General features: G+C 49.1%; 1 protein-coding gene across 2 annotated transcripts; it reads right to left on the reverse strand.

The window, feature by feature from the left end:
* Positions 1-410: 410 nt before the first annotated feature.
* UQCC2 (ubiquinol-cytochrome c reductase complex assembly factor 2) lies at positions 411-26,228 on the reverse strand. 2 transcript variants are annotated; one of them, XM_086371207.1, is made up of 5 exons: positions 26,066-26,228; positions 13,478-13,589; positions 4,672-4,746; positions 3,835-3,904; positions 411-590 (listed from the first exon to the last, which is right to left on the reverse strand). In XM_086371207.1, the coding sequence occupies exons 3-5, from the start codon at positions 4,717-4,719 to the stop codon at positions 463-465; spliced, it is 246 nt and encodes an 81-aa protein (XP_086227333.1). In that variant the 5' UTR covers positions 4,720-4,746; positions 13,478-13,589; positions 26,066-26,228; the 3' UTR covers positions 411-462. The 2 variants fall into 2 exon arrangements, with proteins under 2 accessions (XP_086227333.1, XP_086227332.1); XM_086371206.1 differs by lacking the exon at positions 13,478-13,589.
* Between the last annotated feature and the right edge of the window lie 256 nt (positions 26,229-26,484).

The raw sequence follows: 26,484 nt of genomic DNA on the forward strand, positions 1-26,484 counted from the left end.
AGGCTGACAACCCACTTCCACTTCCCAACAAGGGGTGCTGTCGGCCCTGCCAGCCCCTGCTCTCAGCTCTGTTGTTGACAGGAAAGCTCAGGTGGGGTCGTGGCGGTCCATGGGTGGGCACTAAGGCTCTGGGGAGTCACGCGGTGACCCTGCGGTGTCCCTGCTGGGTCCTGCCGTGTGGCCGCCCCCAGAACCTGCCGCCAGCCTTGGGCCGACTCAAGCCAGGAAGCACCTTGCCCAGAGGCCCTGTCACCTTCCCCTCTCAGACCCGCGCTTCCTCTCCCAGGGACGCCGAGCCGACCGGCGGGTGGGCGGGTGCTCAGCCTGCATCCCTTCTCAGGCTGCAGCTTTCTTTCGAGAAACAAAGGCTTCCTTTCTGTGAAGGCCAGACGAGACTCCCGAGCCATGAGGATGGGGAAATCAGGGTGTTTTATTGACGGTGGCAACATACAGACCCCACGCTTAGGTGCGCGGGCGTGGCAGGGCCCGCGCCCAGGCTGTGTGCTTCCCCTCGGGGCTCCCAGGGGCGAACTTCTCCTGCAGCTTCTTCCACGTGCCTTTATTCATCTCCTTAAATTCATCCAACGTATCTGCAAAAGGAGAAGACGACAAAAAAAAGTGAAGTGTAAAATATTACACAGGCTGGCGTCAAGGGCTTTCGCCATACAGGCATGCCTCTTTTCACAGAAAAAAGGATGTGCACAGCCCCAACTTCTGAGAAGCGAACCAAGCAGGGTAACAGACAAATACCGCGAGTGTGGCCGAGCACTGGTGTGCCGAGACCGCGCCCTGACAGCGGCCTCTGCTCACATGGTCCCCATGCAGCATCCAAGCAGGGCCCGCTCTGCCCCACCTGAGCCAGGACACAGCACTGCTGTTGTCAGCTTCGCAACCCATGCACCCTGAGGCTCGTCACAAAACTCGACCTGAGCCACAGGGACTGTCTCCGTTGTACAGCTGTGGGGACTTGAGGCAGAGTGGGTAAGGGAACCTGAGCAGGCTCCACGGCAGGAAGCGGCAGAGCCGGGGTCTGAACCCAGGCACTTACGTTCACCCACACCACGGAGATGAGCGGACACCCTCGACTCCAGGAGGGCGCTGGGCCTGGGCCCCCGTCCCCACCCACCATTTCCACACTGGGTCCCCTCAAGCAATCAGGTTCCTCATCTGTGAAGTGGAGACATAAACACCTTCCTCAAAAGTTGGGAGCTGTCTTTTGTAATAATTTTATTGATTTCTGACTGTGCTGGGGCTTCACTGCCGTGCAGCCTTTTCTCTAGTTGCAGTCGGCAGGCTTCCCATTGGGGGGCTTCTCTTGTAGCAGAGCACTGGCTCTCAGGCTCACTGGCTCTGGAGCACAGGCTCAATAGTTGTGGCTCACGGGCTTACTTGCTCTGAGGCACGGAGCATTTTCCAAGATCAGGGATTGAACCCGCATTGCTTCTGCATTGACAGGAGGATTCTTTACCATTGAGCTACCAGTGAAAGTGAAAAGTTGCTCAGTTGGGTCCGACTCTTTGTGACCCCACATACAGTCCGTGGAATTCTCCAGGCCAGAATACTGGAGTGGGTAGCCGTTCCCTTCTCCAGGGGATCCTCTCAACCCAGGGATCGAACCCAGGTCTCCCGCATTGCAGGCGGATTCTTTACCAGCTGAGCCACCAGGGAAGCCCCAAAGGTTGTGACCTTTAAAGGAAATAATGGAGGTGATGTACTTGGCACCTGGCCCACATTCAAGGAAGGGTAGCCATCTTCACAGACGTGAAGGCAGCAAGAGCCAGTGGGGCCTTCACTTAGAAACACATCCACCCCTCCTCCGCACCCCTAAGCAACCAGGGCAGGGTTTCTGTCTTAGCACCAGCAAGGTTTAGGGCCAGGTGGCTCTTTGTTGCAGGGCAGACCTGGCGCTGTGGCAGCATCTCAGCCTTGACCCACCGGATGGCAGTAGCAAACTGCCCCTTCCTGCCAAGCCTGACAACTAACATGGTCTCCAGACGCTACCAGAGTTTCCCTGCAAGGCAAAATCACGTCCTAGTCGAGAACCACTGGTCTAAAGTCCCTCCAGGGCTAAAGTTCTATGATACCTAATTTTACTTATATTTTAAATTTAGATTTTCACATTAATTTTCATAGCCTGGATTTCCATCTCTTAATGAAACTTATGGAGAAAAAAGAATAGCTGTTCTGAACAAAAAGGTAACTTGCTGTTGCTGCTGCTGCTAAGTCACTTCAGTCGTGTCCGACTCTGTGCGACCCCATAGACGGCCGCCCACCAGGCTCCCCCGTCCCTGGGATTCTCAAGGCAAGAACACTTAACATGATTACAATTATTGTCAGTGGACTCTCGACTAAATTAGGACCTGCACCAGCATCCTACCCCGACTTTTCCAGAAGTCCAGGCTGCCTCGTGGGGCACAAAACGGGATGCCGTGGGCTCCCTGTCCCAACAACCCCTGATGCTCCTTCAGAGACTCCGGGACCCCACACCAGGGTGGGCACACTCGGGACCGACATGGCGGCCACATTTCAGCGCTGCCAGACCCTCAGACCCTCACTACAGACAGCGCAAGGCGCTCTCCTGCCCTGCCAGAGGAGACAGTCCGTAACCTGATTCCAGAGTCGCAACAAAAACATGAGGCTTGCTTGCTGTGAGAGCTCATCATCAGCTGGTTTCCTACGGCTGAGCTCCCCGCCGTCCCCGCCGTCCAGGACAAGCTGCAGCACAGCCGGCTGGGGGGTCTCGCGCCTCCCCTTCTTGGCATCCCCGTTTCCCCAACCCAGCGTCCCGAGGGCTAACAAAGGGCAGAGGCTGAGCCTCTAGAGCTCCTTTCTGTTCTGATTTCAAGTTCAAACTTTGCTTCAACTCTTTAGGGTCCTCACAATAACACTGTGCATCGAAGCTTGTAATTACATGGGCCTGGAGACATGGGGGTATATTCACTTGGATATACATAAAATTGCCAATAAAGTAATTCTGCCTGGCCAAAGTATCTTTACCCCAGTTTTTCAGAGAGTACTGTAATAAAAATAGGATCAGGGTCAACACACAATGGCAGATGACACCACCAGGTTTTAATCTGTTCAGAAGGCTAAGAGTTTTCTGGAAGCCTAAATCCTCAAACCTTAGTGGCTGAAGGATACCAGAGAAATAGGAAACAGAAATTTCTAGAGTACCAGAAGGCAAATGCTTCAGGGCCATGCCCTCCCAGAGAAGGTTAGCCTATTTTTATATGCGGCGTCCTTGGCAATAAAAATAGTAATTTTCCAGAACCTGCCTGTTTCAACCCAGGCTCCCCCTGCCACCACCCGCCACGTGCCCCTCCGGTGACAATGGAGACGGGGAAGAAGGAGGGGCTGGGCGAGGCAGGGTATTTCCTTTCTTGTTAATCAGGGTCTGTCAAGGACTCCAAAACAAACCTAGTTAAACCCGTATCTAACCCGCAGCCCATGTCCCCATACACGTCCACTGAATGGCTTTTTGTTTTAATTAAAACCCTCATTGTTTATAAAGCCCTCTTAGGACCATAAAAATAAAATTTTCCTTCCATCCTGATTTCAACTACTTCCATTTGGCAAATACATATTCCCCTGTTCCCTGCTGCCCAGTCTTGAATTTAAAAGCTCTGAAGATAAATTTGCTTCTTTTAAATAACGCCTTTGACCTTCTCCATATTCTATGACCTAAAAACATGAGCCCTGTAGCTTCAGAACTTCTGTGGGCTATTCCACAAGACTCTCCATCAGGCGCAGCTGTCTTATTAGATGATTCCCCGTGGCCACTCAAAAACCCATTTGCAAACCAACCAGAAACAGCAGCAGCTGCGCTTCCCATACCTGTGGACAGGATCAACTTGTACTCTTCCAGGGACAGGCCGCTGAAGCTTGTTTCTCTGGGGCGAGGGTACTGGTCACAGGGGCAGAGAGGAAGGGGGAAGAGATTAGTTCCATGGCACACCCAGGGCCCACATCGTGGAGAGAGGCAAGCTCTCAAGGGCAGTTCACAGGCCCTGGGTGTCCAGAGGCCAGAGAGAGGGGAGCAGCGCCACCTGGAGGCCACACCAGCACCGTCCAGAGCGGCGGCTCTGAGGCCAGCAGGCGCCTGAGCCTCTGGAGACCCAGGCTGGGTTGGGAGGGGCTGGTCCGTGTCTCTAACCAGCCCCCGGGCAGTGCCATGCTGCTGCTCCCAGACCGCACTTTGGGTCACGAGGATTTAGGAGAAATCCCCTTTTCATGCAGACTAGGCCATGTGTATTTGTGGAGTTAGCACAGTTTTCAAGACTGGGGAAGAAACACAGTGGAATTTGACAGCAGACACGTTGGGGCTGAGGAGAGGCCCAGCGTCTTCTGACAGGACTTCCCAGTCACCTCAACTTTGTCACCAGTGTGGCAGGAGGTGGGCAAATCTGTGTGAGACCCAACAGCTGTCAGACACGCCCAGAAGCACCCCCTGGCATACAAAACGTGGCTTTTCTTAAAAATTACAAACAGCTTTCGTTTAGGTGACCTAAAAGCCTCTAACAAGTGCCTTAGTTGGCTTGGTTGAAATTACCAGTTACATTCGAAAGTAGAAAAACCACAATTCTACACAAAACATCATGTAATCAGATTTCCCTCACCCTTACTGGCTGTCTCCTCAGAGGGCTGGGGACAGAGAAGCCTGTGGCCACTCACCTTGTGTTTGTAGTAGTTTGAATGGAGCCGTGCCAAGCTCTCGTACATCTCATCACAGGCCTCAGGCTCTACAACCTGAAACACAAAGAAGCCCGAGAGAGTGAGCAAACGGGCCCTGCCCGCACCCCGGCCTGCACCCGGTACCTTGAGGAAGGACCCCACCTAAGTCAGGCCTTCCCGGGAAGCAGGCCTGCAGCTGTGCGCTGCTTCTCGGCCACAGGTCCTGCTGTTAGAAATCTCCCTTTTGGAATAACGATTCCACCTCAGCAACCCCCCAACCTGCCGAAAAACTCAATTGGCAAATCAACATTTGTGGGGCACCCGTGATGCGTGAATCAGCAAGCCACCGAGGTGGGAGGCACTGCAGTAAAATCCCACGTGGGCAGGAGCGCAGAGGGCAGTGCGGGCCGCAAGAAGGCAGAGGAGGCGAGTTCCCGCGTGCCCCAGTGGTCAGCAGGTGGTGGACGTGGGGCTAAGCAGGGTTCTGCAGAAGGCACAGGCGCTGGGGAGGGTGGAGCGGGCCTTCCCGGTGGAGGGGCGCTGTGCACAGGCAGGAGGCAGGGGCAGCCTGTGCCTCAGAGCCGGCCACCTCAGAGCGGGCTGCCTGGCCGTGGGCCTGAGCGTGCACGGGAACGAAAAAGAGAGCTTTGTGAGTTAAGCCTTCACAATACAGATTCTCTTATGAAAGGCCAAAAAAAAAAAAAATCATCTGAACTTTCATCTGTGGTGAGGAGGGAGCTGCTGAATTTGTTTTAGGATGAGACAGGTGAACTGAGGAGAACCGAGAGTGAGAGTCAGTCAGCTGCTGTGAGGAAGGGCAGGGCCCCGCTCGCAGGACGCCTTGCAGACGGAGGAGGACAGCGGCCCCCCGGGAATTCCAGGGAGGAAGGGCAACACACGGAGGAGACGCGGGTTTTCCCCTTGCACGCCTCTTCCTAGTTTTCCCTTCCTTCTGCCTTTGCCAGTATTTAGCTACAGTTCCTCGTATTATTCTGCCAAGAATTCTGAAAGCTCCCCAGAATGAAACTTTCTCTTCAATGTTTTCTCCCAGAATTCAAATGATGGATTTTTCCAACTTAAATCCTTTCTCGAAGAAGAAAGAACATGAATAAGTCAGCAGTTAAGTGTTTTAGAAAGGCGGCTCTGCTTCTGCCTCCGTGTGCGCGTCAGGTAACGTCCCTACTTTACAGCAGACAGAAAAGACAATCTGCCACCGAGTTCTGCTCGCTCCATTCCCCGGTTCAGGCCACCTATCAGTGCAACGCCCAGGCAGCCACATCAGAAGAGAAGAGGTGAGGGGCTGAGGAGGCAGCCAGTGTTTGCTGAATACTAACCAAAGGCACTGTTTGAATGGATCGGGGTTAAAGGGCTGAAAAGAAAGAACGGCTGGAAAAACAGGAGGCCGGTGACTGAGTTCTGATTCCCCGAAGCAGCGCTTTCAGAGAAAGTCCAGCTGGAAAAGAATCTGCAGCGTGCACTTTGTGGGAAGAGCATTTTGAACGTTCTGTCTTTGGCAGGGAGACGCCAGATGAACAGAAGGCGCAAAAGGAAAAAGGGTAACAGCAGCCAGACTTCCAGCGACGACCGTGTAGACTGTCACAAGGCAACTGGATGGGTGTGTTCACTTCTAAACTGACGAGAACTCCGGTGTGCCCGGCCCAGGCTGGAGCAGGCGGCCGTGGCTGTGGGCAGCAGCGGGTCAAACCACCGTGTCTGGATCCGGTCCTTAGGAGCTCTGGGGTATTGGGCAAATCCTCTCTCTCCTGACACTTAATTTCCTGAGAATGACGACATTCTCTCATATAACCACAGATCCATGAGCAAATTCAGGACATTCAACACCGACACAACACTTCCATCTATCCCAGCGTCCATATTCCAACTCTGTCAACTGCCTCAGTAAAAATCTTTGTAGGAAAAAGTACTTTAGGCCCAGGCTCGCCTCCAGCACTACCTGCCACATTTCCTTCTCTTGCAGCCAGGACACCTCAGCCTTTCTTTGTCTTTCCTGTATTGACATTTTTGAAGCATACTGGCCAAATTAACCTTTCTTTTAGAAGAAAAGATAACGATATTCCCTATTCCTGAGGGTGACGTGAGGATAAGTGAGGTAACGCGTGGACTGCTCTGAATTCAGGGCCTGGGATGCTAACGAAGGTGGTTTCTATTAGCAGTCAACAGTTACAGCAGACACAGGCCTTCGCTGCACCACCTACAAGGCGAAAGAGAAACCTTCAGGATGAGCCCCGCGACAGCGGAGTGAGGGCGTGTGGAGGGCACCCCGACACCACTAGCGGAGCCAGGAAGACCCACCTAGGACCCCGGCGGGGGCAGGCAGTAGTCCCCACAGGACGGCTGCTCCCCAGGCACGGGGCCGGGTCGTGCCCACGCTGAGGGGACAGCAGTGGATCAGCGCTGCTGGTGTGACTGCGGGGTGTGGCTGGAGGCGGAAGTGACTCCCGAAGCTTCGCTCCGGCCCTAGTCGATCCTCCAGTCCTGACCCTGATGGCTCTCAGTGGGCCCCAAGTGCTCCACGGTCACCCCCGAGGAGATCACGCACCGAACCTGTGTCTGCCAGGCGAGTGGCCGCCTGCAGCACCTGCCCCCCACCTGCAGGCCCCGCGTCCTGACCTTTCGCTCCTGCACCACTGACCACTGTCCCAACCCAGCTCTTACAGTGTGACTCTGGCCAGCACCCCGCCTGGCTCCCGGCCGTGCAAAGACCGCCGGCGTGCTGCGTCCTCCCCAGTCTGAGCTCCCACCAGACCCTCGCCCTCAGGGTCCCGCCAGGAGTCCCCGCCTGCCCCTCCTCTGAGTGCGATGGTGTCGGGGGCTGGAGGCCTGCTCAGCCACCTCCTCTGTACCCTGGGGGGAGGGCAGGGGGTCCCCTTGCTGCCCAGCGCTTCCCACCTCTGGCAGAGCAGGAGAGCAGAGGGGAGGGACAGAGAGAGGAAGGGGTCACCCTGCAGTGCGCCGCTCAAACAGCAAGGCGACCCTCTGGGTTCCTTCAACCTTTCAAAAGCCTTTAAGTATTAAAGAGAGAGTCTCCCAGACACTTTCCATAACGTCTGGAGCTCACTGAATAATCTGACAATCACCTCTAAATGACCAACCACCAAAAAATGAACTTGTCACTCAATTTCCCATTTGAGGTCAGAAGGTGTCTATACAAGGCCGTAAAGGTAGCTCAGTGGAGGTGATGGGAGCTGAGGTATGGCAGTTTCTGGCCAGTTATTACCGCCTAAGCAGAGATGGAACCACAGCCAATTCTGGGGTTCTAGTCACACCCAACCCAAGCTCAGCAATTACAAAATAAGTCTTATTTACTACTTAAAAGTACATCAGTAGAAACAATTCTCTAATTCCAGAAGCCTTGCCACATACCTACATCCTACACTTTATTCACAGATTCCAGCACAAACACTGAATTCTAAAACAGTTTTCCCTGATGAAGTGTACTGTGCACTTTAAGAAACATTCTCATATACAAGCTTTAAATTACCTGATTTTGCATTCACACCTAATGAGATTACGGACATTTTAGGACTAATAGCAGCACTGGGTTTGAAAAAGGCAGCAAGGGATATTGTGAAAAATTCAGCTCTGCTCCCTAAATGTGAATAAAATAGATGTTCAACTGACAAAGGGTCCTTTACGGCTCTATTCTCGCTCCTTTTGCATTTCCCCTGCTCAGTCGTCAGTAAATTTCTCTTTACCATATTAAACTTTTATACATACAAATCTACATCGTTGCCGCAGGCACTGATTTCGATTTTCAAATTGAGTTTTGGGTGGTGACAGCAGTTGGTACAGCGGCCCCACAAAGGGACGCATAAGCACTTTTGGGAAAGGGCGCTGCAGATTGCTTTGCTAATTAAGGTAGGGCTGGATTCGGTCCAGGAGGATCTATGAAACAAGGTTTCCACGACTTGGTAATGAACTTCTGAAATGAGTTCATTCTGTTATGGGAGTCTTTTCCCTTGAGTTCAAGTAAAAATCTCTCTTGAGCACCTACTATGTAGAGTGCTCTGCTAGGCGGCTGCCAGGGGACATAAAGACCCAGCCTCAGCTCCAGAGAAGCTGACAATCAAGCTGAGACAAGATACACACACAATAAAAATAAAAAATGACCAGGACAGAGTGTAACTGAGTGCCAGAGTTATGGCAGAAGCTAGTGACGAGGCCTGGTTCCCATGGCAGGTGTGGCAGGGAAGGCCTGGGTTTCACTGCAGTGACAGCTCAGAGTGATACAGAGTCAGAGGCGCTCACTTTGAAGAGTAGACTTCAGAGCTGGACTCGGTGGAATGGGGATCAGGGGGACTGGGAGGAAGAGGCTTGAAAAACCAGGGGGACAAGGATGGTCCAGGGGCTTAAGTGGCTCCAAGGCCTGGGAAGCCACCAGACTGCTAACAAGCCCTGTGTCTGCGCTTTCATCCACAGGGCACTAGGTTCTCAAAGGTTAAGAACCACTGAGGGGGCTTCTCTGGTGGCTCTTCCACCTGCCAATGCAAGAGACACAGGTTAGATCTCTGATCTGGGACGATCCCACATGCCAGAGAGAGACTGAGCCTGTTCGCCACACTGGTGAGCCTGTGCTCCACAGCCTGAGAGTCGCAACCCCTAAGCCCACATGCCAGAACCCCCGAAGATCAAGCGCCACAACCCACGAGCCCACGCACCACAACCCCGAGCCCACGCGCCACAACCCCCGAGCCCACGTGCCACAACCCCGAGTCCACGTGCCACAACCCCCGAAAAGACCACGTACAACCCACGAGCCCACACGCCACAACCCCCAAAAAGACCATGCACAACCCATGAGCCCATGCGCCACCCACAAGCCCAAGCGCCACAACCCCGAGTCCACGCGCCACAACCCCCGAAAAGACCACGCGCAACCCACGAGCCCACGCACCACAATCCCGAGTCCACACGCCACAACCCCCGAAAAGACCACGCGCAACCCACGAGCCCACGCGCCACAACCCCGAGCCCACGCGCCACAACACCTGAAGATCACACGCCATAACCCCCGAGCCAATGCACCACAAATCCTGAAGACCACGCGCCACAATCCCGAGTCCACACACAACCCCCGAAAAGACCACGCGCAACCCACGAGCCCACGTGCCACAACCCCTGAAGACCACGCACCACAACACCTGAAGACCACACGCCATAACCCCCGAGCCAATGCACCACAAATCCTGAAGACCACGCGCCACACCCCCCAAGCCCACACGCCACAACCCCACATGCCCTAGAGCCCATGCTCAGTGCAAAGAGAAGACACTGCAACGAGGAGGCCGTGCACTGCAACTAGAGACAATCCTGAGTGGCAACAAAGACTGAGCACAGGCAAAAAAAATACCCACTGAGGGCAGAGATCAAGATGGCGGAATAGAAGGATGTTGAGCTCATCTCCTCCCACAAATACATCAAAAATATCTCCATGTGGAACAAGTTCACAGAATACCCACTGAACACTGGCAGAAGATCTTGTATAACCAAAGCTGTAAGAACAATCACCACATAACTGAATAGGATGAAAAAATAAAAATAAAAGGAATCAGGACAGGAGGAAGCTTTCATTTCAAAGCAAAAAGGTTCCCTCACCCTGGGAAGCCCCTTCACTGACTGGGAGGCCCACTGGAAGACAGAGAGCCTCAGAGGAGAGTGCAGCACCGGCCTGTGGAAGGCAGGAAGAGGGAGACAAGCAAGACAGCACGGGCGCCCTTGCTGCACTTCCCAGCCACCCGGACACACGCCTGCTGGCGTGGAGAATGGCTAGGGCTGGCACTGGGCCTTCAGAGGGCTCGCCTGGGCTGTGCAGAGGCAGCCCAAAGGGCCTGCAGTGTGGTCTGAGCTGCAGTTGCAGGGCGGGGGCTGCACGTCAGGATAGAGCCTAGGTCTGCCACAGAAGCCACCCCTTCAACGTGGGGGCAGGGGGATGGCACGAGCCCGCCACAGCAACCTTGTTCTCAGGGTGTCACAGTGGGCACGGCTCTGCCCCTCTGAGCTCTGGGAGTGTGCAAGTGCCAGTGGATTGCCCACACGTGGAGGCGGGGCTGAAATCTGAGCCGATTCCTGGAGGCTGAACGACCAGCAAATTTATGCCGGCAGCAGCATCCAGGGGACATCTGAGCTGATTACCGGCGCTCCCCTAGCTGGGGCAGGTCTGGTGCCAGCAATAACAAACGCTGTGGGCACACATACAGGGAAGCGGGGCTGAAATCTGAGCTGATTACTGGTATTCCCACAGCAGAGGTGGGGCCAAGGGCAGTGCCAACAACAGTGTACTTTGAGAGCACGCACAACAGGTGGCAGGAAATGTCACAGAACACGTGTCCAGGGAGACAACTCCTGGGGAGGAGCACACAGCAGCTCCTTTGCCAGTGGGAGCACGCCAGTCCCACTGACCTCACACCACAGCTTGCAACTGGATTTGGGGCTTCTACTGCAACAATTGGGGGTTAGACCCTGCCCCTAACAGGGCTGTGACAAGCACAAAGCAAAGAGGAGGCCCTGCCCAGCATCCAGGGCAGGCTGTGGTCACCACATCAGCCACACTGCCATCAGGGGGCACGGGCCAGCACACTGCGAGTGGACACGGCAGGCATCTGTAACAAAAACAGCCCTCACACCAAACATACTTGACTCACACAGGCTACACAGGGGTGTTCCCATTCAAAAACAGCTGTTCATGATCACAGTAGATAACCATTTTCCCTAGATTCAGAGTCACAGTAATATAAGTAAAATAAAAAAGCAGAGGAACCTTTCTCAGCAATAAGAACAAGAGAAATCCCCTAAAAGAACAAACAATGAAACACACCTCTCCAGTCTACCAGATCCTGGGTTCAAAAGAAAGGTAAAGAAACGGTGAAGGAATTAAGAAAGGCGATCGACAGAAATGCAGGTGACTGTAACAAGGAACTCACCTCAGATAAAATGGCAACCCACTCCAGTATTCCTGCCTGGAGAACCACTTGGACAGAGGAGCCTGGCACACTACGGTCCATGGGGTCACAAAGAATCAGACACGACTGAGCGACTAACACACGGTGTTAGATGAGCAGGTGATACCACTCCAATGGCAGAAAGTGAAGAGGAACTAAAAAGCCTCGTGATGAGGGGGAAAGAGGAGAGTGAAAAGGCTGGCTTAAAACTCAACATTCAAAAACTAAGATTATGGTGTCCAGTCTTCATGGCAAACAGGTGGGGGAAAAGCAGAACTGTTAGGGAAAGCGCACTGACTCAAACTGCCCGCCCTGGCCAGGCACCACAGTTTTACGACACGAGGCCCTGGTAAGGAGCACGGAACTAATGAGCCACCATCAACAGGGAAAGTTCGGGAAAGGTCAAGAAGGGACACCTGCGCCCAACCGCCTCCCAGAATCCTTCTCGCTGGCATCCATCTTGGCTGAACAAGGCGTGCACCACCAGGAAGGACTCTGAGTCAGAATGATTGGCTAAAGACAACCCGGAAACGAATCCCATCACATAAAACCAGAGGCTGTGAGCCACATGGCAGAGCTGTTCCCCTGGGTCCCCTCACCCCACTGCTCTCACCCGGGTGCCCCTTCCCAATAAAGTCTCTTGCTTTGTCAGCTCGTGTGTCTCCTCGGACAATTCATTTCTGAGTGTCAGACAAGAGCCCACTTGGGGCCCTGGAAGTGGTCCCCCTTCCTGCAACAGAGACAGTGACAGATTTTATTTCCTTGGGCTCCAAAATCACTGTGGACAGGGACTGCAGCCACAAAATTAAAAAACACTTGCTCCTTGGAAGAGAAGCTACGACAAACCTTGACAGCACATTAAAAAGCAGAGACGTCACTTTGCCGACAAAGGTCCATCTAATCAAAGCCATGGTTTTTCCAGTAGTCAGGTACAGATGTTAGAGTTGGACTATAAAGAAAGTTGAGTGCCGAAGAATTGACTTTTAAAGAATTGACTTTTAAACTGTGGTGCTGGAGAACTCTTGAGAGTCCCATGGACAGCAAGGAGATCAAACCAGTCAGTCCTAAAGGAAATCAACCCTGAATATTTATTGGAAGGATTTATGCTGAAACTGAAGTTGCAATACTCTGGCCACCTGATGCGAAGAGCCGACTCACTGGAAAAAACCCTGATGCTGGGAAAGATTAAAGGAAGGCGGAGAAGGGGGAAACAGGATGAGATGGTTGGATGGTATCACTGACTCAATGGACATGAGTTTGAGCAAGCTCTGGGAGATGGTGAAGGACAGGGAGGCCTGGCTGCTGCAGCTTACGGGGTCACAAAGAGTCAGACACGACTGAGGGACTGAACAGAAACAAACATAAAGAAGAAGCGCTCAAAATCAGAGAGCTCAACTGCCGATGAAAACTAAGCTAAAGGCAATAAACAGCAAACCAAGTAATGCAGAAGAATGAATAAGTGATCTGGAAGACTGTCAACTACAAACTGGCATTTGCCAAGAGCATTTGCTAGCAACTGAACAGCAACACGGGCCTTTGCCGCCTGCCTCTGTGGAGGCGGAACCCCGTGCTGCTGCAGCCGCTGGCCTTCCACACGCCCTGAGGGGAGTTCAGGGTGGAGAGGGGGGCACTCTGTGCTCCAGGGCAACTGGTGGAGCAGGTCTCTAGACAGTAAGGTGTTTGCAGGAACTGATTTCACAATCCCAACTCTTGTATCTCTTCATATCTAGAAAAGCACTAACTCCCTTCATGGTGACATTAGCTCCTCCTGACCAGCAGAAAACCTTTTGTAAAGTAAGCACTTAATTGCACTGAACCCCCTCTTCACCAAAATCTTATATACTGACCTTCCCCACCGCCTCTTTGCAGCAGTCTCTTGGAGCTCTCCGAGGCGCCGTCCCCTGGCAGTCCTCATTTTGCCCCAAATGAAACACAACTGGCAACTCTCACGTCGTACATCTTTTTAGTTAACAAGGCAAAATAACAGAAATCAGTTAGAATGGCAGAGAGAAAGACAAATGGAAAAAAAAAAATGAAAGCAACATATAAAGCTTATGGGATACAAAGCGTGCCAATCTATGCATAAGGATTTCAGAAGAAGAACGTTAAAGAAATTATGGCTGAAAACTTGCCAAACCTGAAGAAGGAAACAGATATCGAAGTACAGGAAGAACAGAGGGTTCCAAACAGGATGGACCCGAACAGACCTACACCAAGAAGGACCATGATTAAAATGGCAAAAGTTAAAGATAAAAACAGAACTCTTTAAGGCAGCAAGAGAAAAACAAAAAAGTTACAAGGGAACCCCCATAAGTATCAGCTGATTTCTCTGTAGAAACTCTGCAGGCCAGAGGGAGCAGCAAGATATAGTCAAAGTCCTGAAAGGCAGAAACCTGCAACCTAGGGTACTCTACCCAGCAAGATCATTATTTAAAATAGAAGGAGAGAGAATGGATCTCTCAGACAAGCAAAAACTAAAAGAATACAGCAATACTTAGACCTATCCTGAAAAGAGTATTGAAAGGTCTTCTCTGAATAGAAGAGAAGCAAGAACCTAGAGGAAAGGGAAAATCACAATAGAAGCAGCAAATATATGAAAGGATTGTAGATCACTTAAATAAACCAAAACATACATTAAAAAAAAACAGAAAAAAAATTTGTGAAAGCAATTATAACCACAATGAACAACAAAAGGATAAACATGAAAACGTAAAACAGGACATTAAAATCACATCATTCTTACTTGGGAGAGTGGAATAAGAAAGTGTGGATTTTTTGTTTTTAATGCGTTTGAGCTCATACGACTACTGGTCTAAAGCAAACAGGTATCATCAAACCATAAAAGGAAAAACAAAAAGAAAGGAACAAAGAAAGGAAAACGAGATTTAGAATGGCAATAAGCACATACCTATCGATAATTACCTTAAATGTCAATGGACTAAATGCTCTGATCAAAAGACACAGAATGGCAGATTGGATAATAAAACAAGAGCCTACAACATGCTAAACACCCACTGTAGGGCGAAGGATCACCACAGACTGTCCCACTCTGTCCATGGGATTTTCCAGGCAACAGTACTGGAGTGGGGTGCCACTGCCTTCTCTGACTTAGTAATATATATGAACCCAATACAGGAGCACCTAAATAAATAAAACACATTCTATCAGACATAAAGGGAGAAACTGATGGGAATACAATACTAACAAGAGATTTTAACACCCCTCTGACATCAACCAGTAATGCTGAAGAAACTGAAGTTGAACGGATCTATTAGACCTACAAGACCTTCTAGAACTAACACCCAAAAACGATGTCCTTTTCATTATAGGGGACTGGGATGCAAAAGTAGGAAGTCAAGAGATACCTGGAGTAACAGGCAAATTTGGCCTTGGAGTACAAAACGAAGCAGGGCAAAGGCTAACACAGTTTTGCCAAAAGAACGCACTGGTCATAGTAAACCCTCACAAGAAAAGACTCTACACATGGACATCACCAGATGGTCAATACTGAAGTCAGACTGATTATATTCTTTGCAGCCAAAGATGGAGAAGCTCTACACAGTCAGCAAAAACAAGGCCAGGCGCTAACTGCGGCTCAGATCATGAACTTCTTATTGCAAAATTCAGACTTAAATTGAAGAAAGTAGGGAAAACCACTAGACCATTCAGGTATGACCTAAATCAAATCCCTTATGATTATACAGTAGAAGTGAGAAATAGATTCAATGGATTAGATCTGATAGACAGAGTGCCTGAAGAACTATGGACAGAGGTTTGTGACATTGTACAGGAGGCAGTGATCAAGACCATTCTCAAGAAAAAGAAATGCAGAAAGGCAAAATGGCTGTCTGAGGAGGCCTTATAAACAGCTGAGAAAAGAAGAGAAGTGAAAGGCAAAGGAGAAAAGGAAAGATATACCCATTTGAATGCAGAGTTCCAAAGAATAGCAAGAAGAGATAAGAAAGCCTTCCTCAGTGATCAGTGCAAAGAAATAGAGGAAAACAATAGAATGGGAAAGACTAGAGATCTCTTCAAGAAAATTAGAGATACCAAGGGAACATTTCATGCAAAGATGGGTACAATAAAGGACAGAAATGGTATGGATCTAACAGAAGCAGAAGATATTAAGAAGAGGTGGCAAGAATACACAGAAGAACTGCACAAAAAAGATCTTCACGACCCATATAATCACGATGGTGTGATCATTCACCCGGAGCCAGACATCCTGGAATGTGAAGTCAAGTGGGCCTTAGGAAGCATCACTATGAACAAAGCTAGTGGAGATGATGGAATTCTAGTTGAGCTCTTTGAAATCCTAAAGATGATGCTGTGAAAGTGCTGCATTCAATATGCCAGCAAATTTGGAAAACTCAGCAGTGGCCACAGGACTGGAAAAGATCAGTTTTCATTCCAATCCCAAAGAAAGGCAATGCCAAAGAAGGTTCAAACTACTGCACAATTGCACTCATCTCACACACTAGCAAAGTAATGCTCAAAATTCTTCAAGTCAGGCTTCAACAGTACATGAACTGTAAAATTCCAGATGTTCAAGCTGGATTTAGAAAAGGCAGAGGAACCACAGATCAAATTGCCAACATCTGCTGGATCATCGAAAGAGCAAGAGAGTTCCAGAAAAAATCTACTTCAGCCTTATTGGCTACACCAAAGCCTTTGACTGTGTGGATCACAACAAACTGTAGAAAATTCTTCAACAGATGGGAATACCAGACCACCTGACCTGCCTCCTGAGAAATCTGTATGCAGGTCAAGAAGCAACAGTTAGAACTGGACATGGAACAACAGACTGGTTCCAAATTGGGAAAGGAGTACATCAAGGCTGATATTGTCACCATGCTTATTTAACTTATATGCAGAGTATATTATTCGATATGCTGGGCTGGATGAAGCAGAAGCTGGAATCAAGATTGCTGGGAGAAATCTCAATAACCTCAGATATGCAGATGACACCACCCTTGTGCCAGAAGGTGAAGAACTAAAGAGCCTCTTGATGAAAGCGAAACAAGAGAGTGAAAAAGTTGTTTTAAAACTCAACATTCAGAAAATGAAGATCATGGCATCTGGTCCCATCAATTCATGGCAAATAGATGAGGAAATAATGGAAACAGTGAGAGACTTTATGTTTTTGGGCTCCCAAATCACTTCAGATGGTAACTGAAGCCATAAAATTAAAAGATGCTTGCTCCTTGGAAGAAAAGCTATGATCAACCTAGACAGCGTATTAAAAAGCAGAGACATTACTCTGCCAAAAAAGGTCCATCTAGTCAAGGCTACTGCTTTGACTATGGTTTTTCCAGTAGTCATGCATGGATGTGAGAGTTGGACTATAAAGAAAGCTGAGCACCGAAGAACTAATGCTTTTGAACTGTGGTGTTGGAGGAGACTTTGAAAGTCCCTTGGAAATCCAACCAGTCAATCCTAAAGGAAATCAACCCTGAATACTCATTGGAAGCTGAAGCTGAAGCTCCAATACTTTGGTCACCAGATGCGAAGAACTGACTCTCTGGAAAAGACCCCAATGCTGGGAAGGATTGAGGGCAGGAGGAGAAGAGGACGACAGAGGATGAGATGGCTGGATGGCATCACTAACTCAATGCACATGAGTTTGAGCAAGCTCCGTGAGTTGGTGATGGACAGGGAGGCCTGGTGTCCATGGAGTTGCAAAGAGTCGGACACTACTGAGCCACTGAGCTAACTGACATCAACGGACAGATCTCCCAAACAGAAAATCAATAAGGCAACAGAGATCCTAAATGAGACAAGAGAACACTCAGACTTAATTGATATTTTCGGGACAGTACATCCGAAAAATCAGAATACACATTCAAGTGCACGTGGAACATTTTTTAGGATCAATGACTTACTAGGACATAAAACAACCTCAACAAATTTAGGAGGACAGAAATTATTCCAAGCATCTTTTCTGACAGTATCAGCATGAAACAAGAAATCAACCATAGAAAGAGAAACGGGAGGAAAAAAAAAAAGATTACATGGAGACTAAACAACAGGGTACTGAACAATCAAGGGGCCAATGACAAAGTCAAAGAGGAAATTAAAACATACCTTAAGACAAACGACAACGAAAATACAACCAGACAAAGCCTATGGGACACGGCAAAAGCAATTCTTGGTGGAAAGTTCACAGTGATGAAGGCATTCCTCAAAAAAACAAGAAAAATATCAAATAATCCAACACACCAGTTAAAAGAATTAGAAGAAGGAGAACAAGCAAACCGAAAGTCAGAAGAAAAGAGACTGAAAACCTCTGGCTAGGCTCACCAAGAAGAAAAGAGAGGGGACCCAAACAAAGAAAATAAGAAATGAAAGAGGATAAATAACTGACATCATAAAGATATAAGAAGCTGTGAGAGGATACTATGAACAATTATCTGCCAACAAATTGGATAATCTAGAAGAAATGGATGTTTCTAGAAACATACAGCCCACCAAAACTGCATCAAGAAACAGGTCATTTGTTTTGTTTTCTGGTTGTGCCGTGTGGCTTCTGGAATCTTAGTTCCCAGACCAGGGATTGGACCTGGGTCATGGCAGTGAAAGCTCCGAGTCCTAACCACTGGACCACCAGGGAGTTCCCAAGAGGAAACAGATAATTTGAACAGACTGATCACTAGAAGTGAAATGGAAGCTGTAATATAAAAAAACTCCCTGCAAACAAACGTCCAGGGCCAGATGGCTTCACTAGGGAATACTACCAAACATACACAGAAGAACTTATACTGCTCCTTCTCAAATCCTTCTTCCAAGAGACCGAAGAGGAGGGAACACTCCCAGAGTCATTCTATGAAGCCACCATCACCCTGATACTAAAACCAAAGACACCACCAAAAGAGAAAACTACAGGCCAACATCTTTGATAAATATAGATGTAAAAATTCTCAACAGAAGCCCAGCAGGACTTCCCTGATGGTCTCGTGGTTGAGAATTTGCCTGCCAGTGCAGGGGACACAGGTTCAATCCCTGGTCTGGGAAGATCCCACACGCTGTGGGACGACTAACCTTATGCGCCACGCCTACTGAAGCCGCGTGCTTTAGAGTCTGTGTACCTCGACGACTGAGCCCACGTGCCGCAAATGTGCAACCTCATGTGCTCTAGAGCCTGTGCTTCACAAGAACAGCCACCACAGTGAGAAGCCCACACGCTACAACCAGAGAGCACTCCCTCCTCATCAAAACCAGAGAAAGCCCATGCACAGCAACGAAGACCCGGCGCAGCCAAAAACAAATTAATAGTTAATTAAAAAAAAAATACTAGCAAACCATATCCAGTAACACATAAAAGGGATCGTACACCATCATCAGGTTGTATTCATCCAAAGTTAATAAGAATGGCTCAACATACGCAAATCAGTGTGATACACCCTATAAACAAAAGATAAAAATCACATGATCATCTCAATAGGTGCAGAAAAAGCATGTGATAAAATTCAGTGTCCACTCATGATCAAAAACTCCTATCAAAGAAGGTATAGAGGGAACATATCTCAATATAATCAAAGTTTACTTATGACAAACCCACAACCAATACTCAACAGTGAAAAGCTGAAAGCGTTCCCACTAAAACCTGGAACAAGACAAGGATGCCCAGTCCCACCACTTCTATTCAACATGATATTGGAAGTCCTAGTCACAGCAATCAGACAAGAAAATAAAAGGTATCCAAATTAGAAGGAAGAGGTAAAACTGTCACTGTATGAAGATTATATGATCCCCCAAACAGAAAACCATAAGATTCAACCCAACAACTTTTAGAGCAAATAGATGAAATTAGCAAGGTAGGGCTTCCCAGGCAGCTCAGTGCTAAAGAATCCGTCTGCCAATGCAGGAGCCGTGGGTTTCATCCTTGGGTTGGGAAGATCCCCTGAAGAAGGAAATGGCAACCCATTCCATTATTTTTGCCTGGGAAATCCCATGGAAGGGTAGCCTGGCAGGCTAGTCCATGGGGTTGTAAAAGAGTCAGACACGACTCAGTGACTGACAACAACAAAGCAGGATACAAGATTTAATGTACAGAAATCAACTGTGTTTCTCTACACTCGCAACGAAACATCAGAAAGTAAAAAAAAAAAAAAAAAAATCCTTTTAAAATACCATCAGAAAAACAAAAAACATCCTAGGAATAAACCTGACCAAGGAAGTGAAAGACTTATACGCTGAGAACTATAAAACACTGTTAGAGGAAACCGAAGATGATTCAAAGAAATGTAAATATATCCCATGCTCTTGCATTGGAAGAATTAAAATGGTTAAAATGGCCATATTATCCAAAGCAATCTACAGATTTAATACAATCCCCATCGAATTACTCATATTTTCCACAAAACTGGAATAATCCTAAAATTTATCTTTAACCATAAAAGGCCCAGAATTGCCAAAGCAATCCTGGGGAAAAAGAACAAAGCTGGAGGCATAACCCTCCCTGCCTTCAGATAATAATACCACAAAGCTACAGTAATCAAAATAGTATGGTATTGGCACAAAATCTGACATATACATCAGTGGAACAAAGTAGAGAGCCCAGAAATAAACCCATACACAGGTCAATTAGTCTTCTACAAAGGAGGCAACAATACAGAATGGAGAAAAGACATTCTCTCTTTAGCAAGTGGTGTTGGGAAAGCTGCACAGCCTCCTGTAAATCAATGACGTTCGATTACTTCCCCATACCACACACAACAAGAAACTCAAAATGGCTTAAAGTTAAACCTAAGACATGATACTATAAAATTTAACTAAAAAGTTAAACCTAAGACATGATACTATAAAATTCCTAGAACAGACATAGGCAAAAGAAAAAATAAACAGGACCTAATCAAACTTACAAGCTTTTGCAAAGCAAAGGAAACTGTAACAAAATGAAAAGTCAACCTATGGACTGGGAGAAAATATGTTCAAACAATGCAACTGACAAGGCTTAATTTCTAAAATATACAGAACAGCTCATACAACTCAACAACAAAAAAACACACAATCCAACTGAAAAATGGGCGGAAGACTAAACAGACATTTCTCCAAAGAAGTAATACAGATAGCCAACAGGCACATGAAAAGATGCTCAACATCGTTAATTATTAAGAGAAATGCAAATCAAAACTGAAATAAGGGATTACCTCACACGAGTCAGAATGGCAATCATCAAAAACCCTACAAACAACAAATGCCGGAGAGGGTGGAGAAAAGGGAGCCCTCCTTCCTCCTGGTGGGAAGGCAAACTGGTTCAGCCACTATGGTGAACAGTACAGAGTTTCTAAAAAACTAAAGAGTTGTCATACGATTCAGCAATCCCACTCCCAGGCATATATCTGGAAAAGACTAGAACTCTAATTAGAAAAGGTACACGCACCCCATGTTCACAGCAGCCAAGACATGGAAGCAGCCTAATTGCATCAACAGAGGAATGGGTAGAGAAGATGCAGTACGTACATGCAATGCGATACTATAAAAAAGAATGAAATACTGCCGTGTGCAGCACCATGGATGGACTGAGAGATTACCGCCCTAAGTGAAGTCAGTCACAGAAAGGCAAATAGCACTTATCTGTGGGATCTAAAATTGATACAAATGAACTTATTTACACAACAGACTCATCCACATAGAAAACAATCTTATGCTTACCAAAGGGGAAGCAGGGAAGGGACAAATTAGATTGGGATTAACAGATACACAGTACTATACCTAAAACAGATGAACAAGGATGACTACACAGCACAGGGAACCATATTCAGTATCTTGTAATAACTCATAAGGGAGAGGAATCTGAAAAGGAACATCCATACGTACAACCGAATCACTCTGCTATATACCTGAAACAAACAGCACTGCAAATCAACTATACTTGACAAAAAGCACTGACTACATTACGGCCAGTTTAGGGGGCAGTGGGGAGAGGCCCTCGCTGGGCCGGAGCAGGTGCTGGGGTCCGGTGCCGGGGGGGACACAGGCGATCAGAGAAGAGTGAAAGCCTCACCAAGCTGCACTAGTCCAGGAGGCAGCAGGCAGGCCCTCAGATCTCTAGGGGGGACCCACTGACAGCGGCGGACAGTCTAGATCGCCAGTGGGCGCACCTACATCTCTGAACACGCCTAGAAAACTGCCATGCCTTGGTCTAAACGCTACCTTAACTCCCCCCAGCTCCATCCAGAACTAGGGGAGAAAAAGAGACGGAGATACCTGCATTCCCTCAGGCCTGATTCTCTTCACAACGGCTGCTTTGCAGTGGGCTCAATATTACAACTAAAAAATAGCACAATCCGCCCTCAGGTCATGCCTCAGTCACTACAGAGGAGCCACACGGTGGGCGACGCTGGATGGCGGCACGTGCCAGCAGACGCCACGCTGAGCCACAGACCCAGGCCTTGACTGGATGACTGAGAAAACAGGAGAGAAAACCTTTTCAGTTCCCCCGCTGAGGAGCTGGACGTACTTCCTACAGTACTGCCACCCCCCAAAAGTTCAACTCCTTTCAAACGGGGCTGCTATTATTTCAATTTGGGTATTTAATAGAAGAACTCCCTGGTGGGTGAGCCCCTTCCTGGGTGGCTCCTCCGAGTTGAGCCCCATTCTAGTTAAGTGGGCGCTGCCAGGAAGCCGCCTGTGCACCTAATGAACTCATTAGAAGGGCTGGCGCCTTCCCCTGTACTTAAGTCAACAATTACTGTTGTTTTGCCACCTTCTCCCGTGTTGTGATTCTTTTATTAATCTCTTGGTGCTACAGGGAACGTGCACTATCTTAAGGAAACTGGATTGAAAGGAGGCAAAATCCATAAACATTAACTCTAAAAAACTGCACAATAGAACGGAGGATGAAAGAGGTGTTAAGCAGTGTTCTCTCTTCCCACCAACCCCTCCCTCTTGGTGGGCTGAGGGTGGAGTGGACCATGAGATTCCCCAGAGGGCAAGCTGCAGGGGGATAAGTGGAGGCAGCTATTTTTGTGCTCTGGCTTGGGGTCTGAAGGATTAATTTGCTTTCTAGGGGCTCTGGCTTTTCTGTGCTCCTGTCCCACCTGAGGATGGTCTTTCCCCATGTACACTGGGGAGGCAGGGGTTGGGCCAAAGAAATGCAGGTGGGTAAACTGAGAGGTGTTTCATTCTTTGCCCAAACTGTCCATGGGCCAAAGAGGTTTTGAGCAGGAAACGAGGGGAAGGGAGGGCTTGAAGTTCAGGGAACAAGACTCCTTTCTAACAAGAAGAAATAACTTGGGAGGAATGGGAGCTAAGGGAAGATCAGGCACAAAGGAGACCACGCTCCCTGTCCCGCCGCTTAACTCCCAGGGAACTCCAAATAGGTCACTTTTCTGATTTCATTTGTTTGCAAAGTGAGAATAGCAGTGGTGACCTCACCTCAGCCGCACTAAGGATTAGACTAAATGAGCTCATGCACAAGTGTGCCATGCACGCGTTCCGCGTTACCATTCAGGTGCAGGGAGCCTCGAGGCCGAGAGCAGGACTGCCTGTCCCTCCCCTCTATGGGAACATACACGCTGCAGAGGAGAGCCTCCCCCTCCGGTCCTGTCTTTCCAGCAATAGGCAAAACCAAGGGGGAGATCCACAACGATCAGCTGACTGGGTCAAATGCCTGCCCCTGGCTGCCAGTTTAATGAACCACCTTTCTTTCTCAAGGTCTTTATAAATGATTCGGGGGTGTCAGTGGGAGTGACTCAATGCTGTTCTCAATTCCAGCAAGGGACTGCTCCTTCTAAAAATTACCGCAAAGATTTATTAAGCCTGGGAGCATTCTCAGGCGACAGAAGGATGAGGGACCACGACAGTGGTCCTGAGTAATGTGCCTGCTGCCACCATGATGCACCGGTTCACTCTACCAGGGACGCATTCATCAGCAGCTCGGGAACCATCAACTGAGCCATGAGTCCATCTGCAGCCATGACTCAAATCTGTGTGGGCCTTCTACTCTTCAGAACCGTCTCCCTAAGTGATGACAAGGGATGACAACTCCAAAAAAGAAAGCTCAATCCTCCTTTTCTGGCTCTTCTTAAACAGTCAAGTAGGTGAATCTCACCTTCCCAGGGTCCAACCTCTGGCAGCTTCTCTGCTGGCTGGTTTCACCACTCGAATTTCATCAGAGTTAAGTCAGGTGCCTGCCCAACTGTAACCTCCCTGGTGGTAAGGACCAGGTTCTGTCCCTCTTCTGCCATTCCTGCAGTTCCCCACAGAGTGAGCTCTCAAATTAATTCTCACCTCTCAGGACACAGAAATACTCCCATCTCACTCTTCACTACTTCTCTCCATCTAGATCTGCTACATCTGCAGCTACATTCAAATGATTTTTGTCTCATGAGCCATAATCATAATTTATTTACCCATTCATTCATTTACTGAGTGTCTTTTATGTGCCAGGAACTATGCTAGACGCTCTGGGGAGAAAGATAAAAATAGCACTGGCTCTATTCTCGGGAAGCTCACACTGAAAACACACAGGGTGCAGAGCCCTAGAAAGACCATGGGATTCGCAGAGCTGGGAACAGTTATGACTCCTGCCTTCAAGATCTTTATACTCTGGGCCAGTGAAGACCACTGTAGGAAGTGTGAAGGCCCTCATTGTTGTGGGACCCTCACCCCATTCCCGAAGCCCTGAACCAGACATCCCGTCCACACCCACCACCCGGTCAGCACTTGGTTCCTGTCATGCCCCTGGGCACGTTGTTCCTGTTCCATCAGGGAGGCTGGCTTGGCTTTGGGCTGGGCTAAGTTCAAAAAAGGCAACGTTCCTGCTTTGACAGGTTGTGGCCAAATTTCAAAAAAGTCATTTCTTCAGAATGTGTGTGTACATACCTATCACATCTCATGTATCTGACCTCTTGCCTGAGCCCCAGGCTCAAATATCCCACTGTCAACTTGACATTTGCACTTGGAAGTAAATCCACTTCAGATCTCAAGTTAAACACGTCGAACACCAAATTCAGGATGCTCTTCCCATACCCCACCTGCTCCTTATCTTGCTTCTTCCTCAGCTCAATAAATAGCACCACCCTGCACCCAAGTAGCTCAGGACAAAACATTCTATCCTTGGTTCCTCTTCCCCTTTACCCTACATGTAATACATCAAAAAGCCCTGCTGATACAACCTTCACATTGCAACCCCAATCTGGCCACTTCCATCTCCTGTGCTGTCATCTTATATCCAAGCCACCACCATTTCCTGTCTGGGCTACTAGAGGAGCCTCCTCTCCAGCTGTTCCTATTCTTGCCTCCCTATAAACCATTCACTGATACAACCAGAGTGGTCTTAAAAAAAAAAAAAAAAAAAGAGTACATTAGGTTACATCAGTCGGCTGACTAAGCCTCCAGAATAGCTTTTCTCTGGTATTTATGATTAAATCCAACTCCTAACCAGAGCCTGCCTAGAACACCCTATGATGCCTGGCTCTTGTCTTCTTCTGACTCACACGTCTTAGCAAATGCGATTTCACTCACTACCCTTCAGCCACTTGGGCTTTCTTTTCTGCTTCCTGCCTCAGGACCTTTGCACGGCCTGAAAGAACACCAGGCGTCTTCACTGTTGGCTCATCGTCTTCCCTTAGGCCTCATCTGTCTCACCTCCTCAGTAAGGCTTTATCTATCATACCCAAAATTACCCTTTCACCATGGTACTCTGTCTCATACCCATCACAGTACTCATCTAGACTGTCCTAGGTATGTCTACTTGCTTACTGAGTCCTGAACTAGGACGTGAACAAATTTCAAGTGGGTGGGACCTCATCTAATTAACTGCTGTCTCCCCAGCACCTGGCAGTTCCTGGCACATAACTGGTGCTCCATAAGCACGTGCTATGTGAATGAACAAATCCCAGAGCCGCAGCACTGACCTGGAGGACAGCAAGAACACAGGTCCACTACTCACACACAGGGGCAGAGCGTGAGGGCTCAAACGTGCTGCACGGGTTAGGGGGGCCCAGGAGACACACCAAGACTTAGCGGGCGTCCTGCGGAGGTCCTTGGACAACAGCTCAGTCACTGAACAACACTCAGAGGTACTGGGATTGTGTCAGGGGAGCAACAAGCCTATGATTGTCATCACCTAAGGCTGGTGCCGTGGGACAACCTGGCTGGACCTTGAGTCATCCAGAGTGTTTAAAAACAGAAGCCCTAGAGACTTTGATTCAGTAAGGTCGAACGGTCCCAGGCTACAGGATTTTAAAAAGCTTCTTTATGAGCCTGCAAAGTGCAGCCGGGTGAAAGCGCCCAACAGAAGACAGGATGCCCGCTCTCCGCGGGGCCTCTGGGCGTTAGGGGGCTCCCGCGCACGTGCGCCCGGGCAGCAAAGGCGCGCGCATGCGCAGGCCCGCCGCCGGCCCGCTCGTGGACCCGCCCCGCCTCGTCCTCCTCTCCCCTCGCCCCGACCGCCTCCCCGCTGCAGGCGGGCCCCACAGCCTGGTCACCTGGGTGTTCTCTCCCTCCCGAAAGGCCTGCGCTACCCGCTGCCGCAGATAAGCGCCCAAGTCCCGGCCCCGTTTGGTCTCGTCCACTGGCCATTCCTCACACAGCTTAAGAAACCGCCGGTAGCGGCTGGCCGCCATGTTAGGCCCCGCTTGACTCCGCCCCTGAAGGAGGAGTCGGCGCGCACAGACGGCGCTTGCGCACTAGGCGTCGCTAGCTGTCGAAGAGGCTGGCCGGGAGGGACGAGCGAGCATGCGCCGCTGGGCGGCGCGCTTGCCACTCTGAGGGGAGGGCCGCCGCTCGCTTGCCTTTGCAAGTTAATTCCGTGTTCCTCCTCCAGGAACTAGCCCAGCTCCCAGGGGCAAATCAGGCGTGGAGTATTCTAGGGACAGCTTTGCTCTTCTTTTGCAATGACTGCACA

Source organism: Bos grunniens, chromosome 23 (assembly GCF_055505025.1).
Source record: "Bos grunniens cultivar Pamir isolate PY7600 chromosome 23, Bosgru_T2T1.0, whole genome shotgun sequence".
NCBI lineage: Eukaryota > Metazoa > Chordata > Mammalia > Artiodactyla > Bovidae > Bos > Bos grunniens.

Coding starts and splice junctions, on each gene's coding strand:
- UQCC2 (XM_086371206.1), bottom strand. CDS start 26,203: ATGGCGGCCAGCCGCTACCGGCGGTTTCTTAAGCTGTGTGAGGAATGG. Junction 4,747..26,065: donor GGGAGGGAGAGAACACCCAG/GTGACCAGGCTG, acceptor TTTGTGTTTCAG/GTTGTAGAGCCTGAGGCCTG. Junction 591..3,834: donor CAAGTTGATCCTGTCCACAG/GTATGGGAAGCG, acceptor CTCCTTTTGCAG/ATACGTTGGATGAATTTAAG.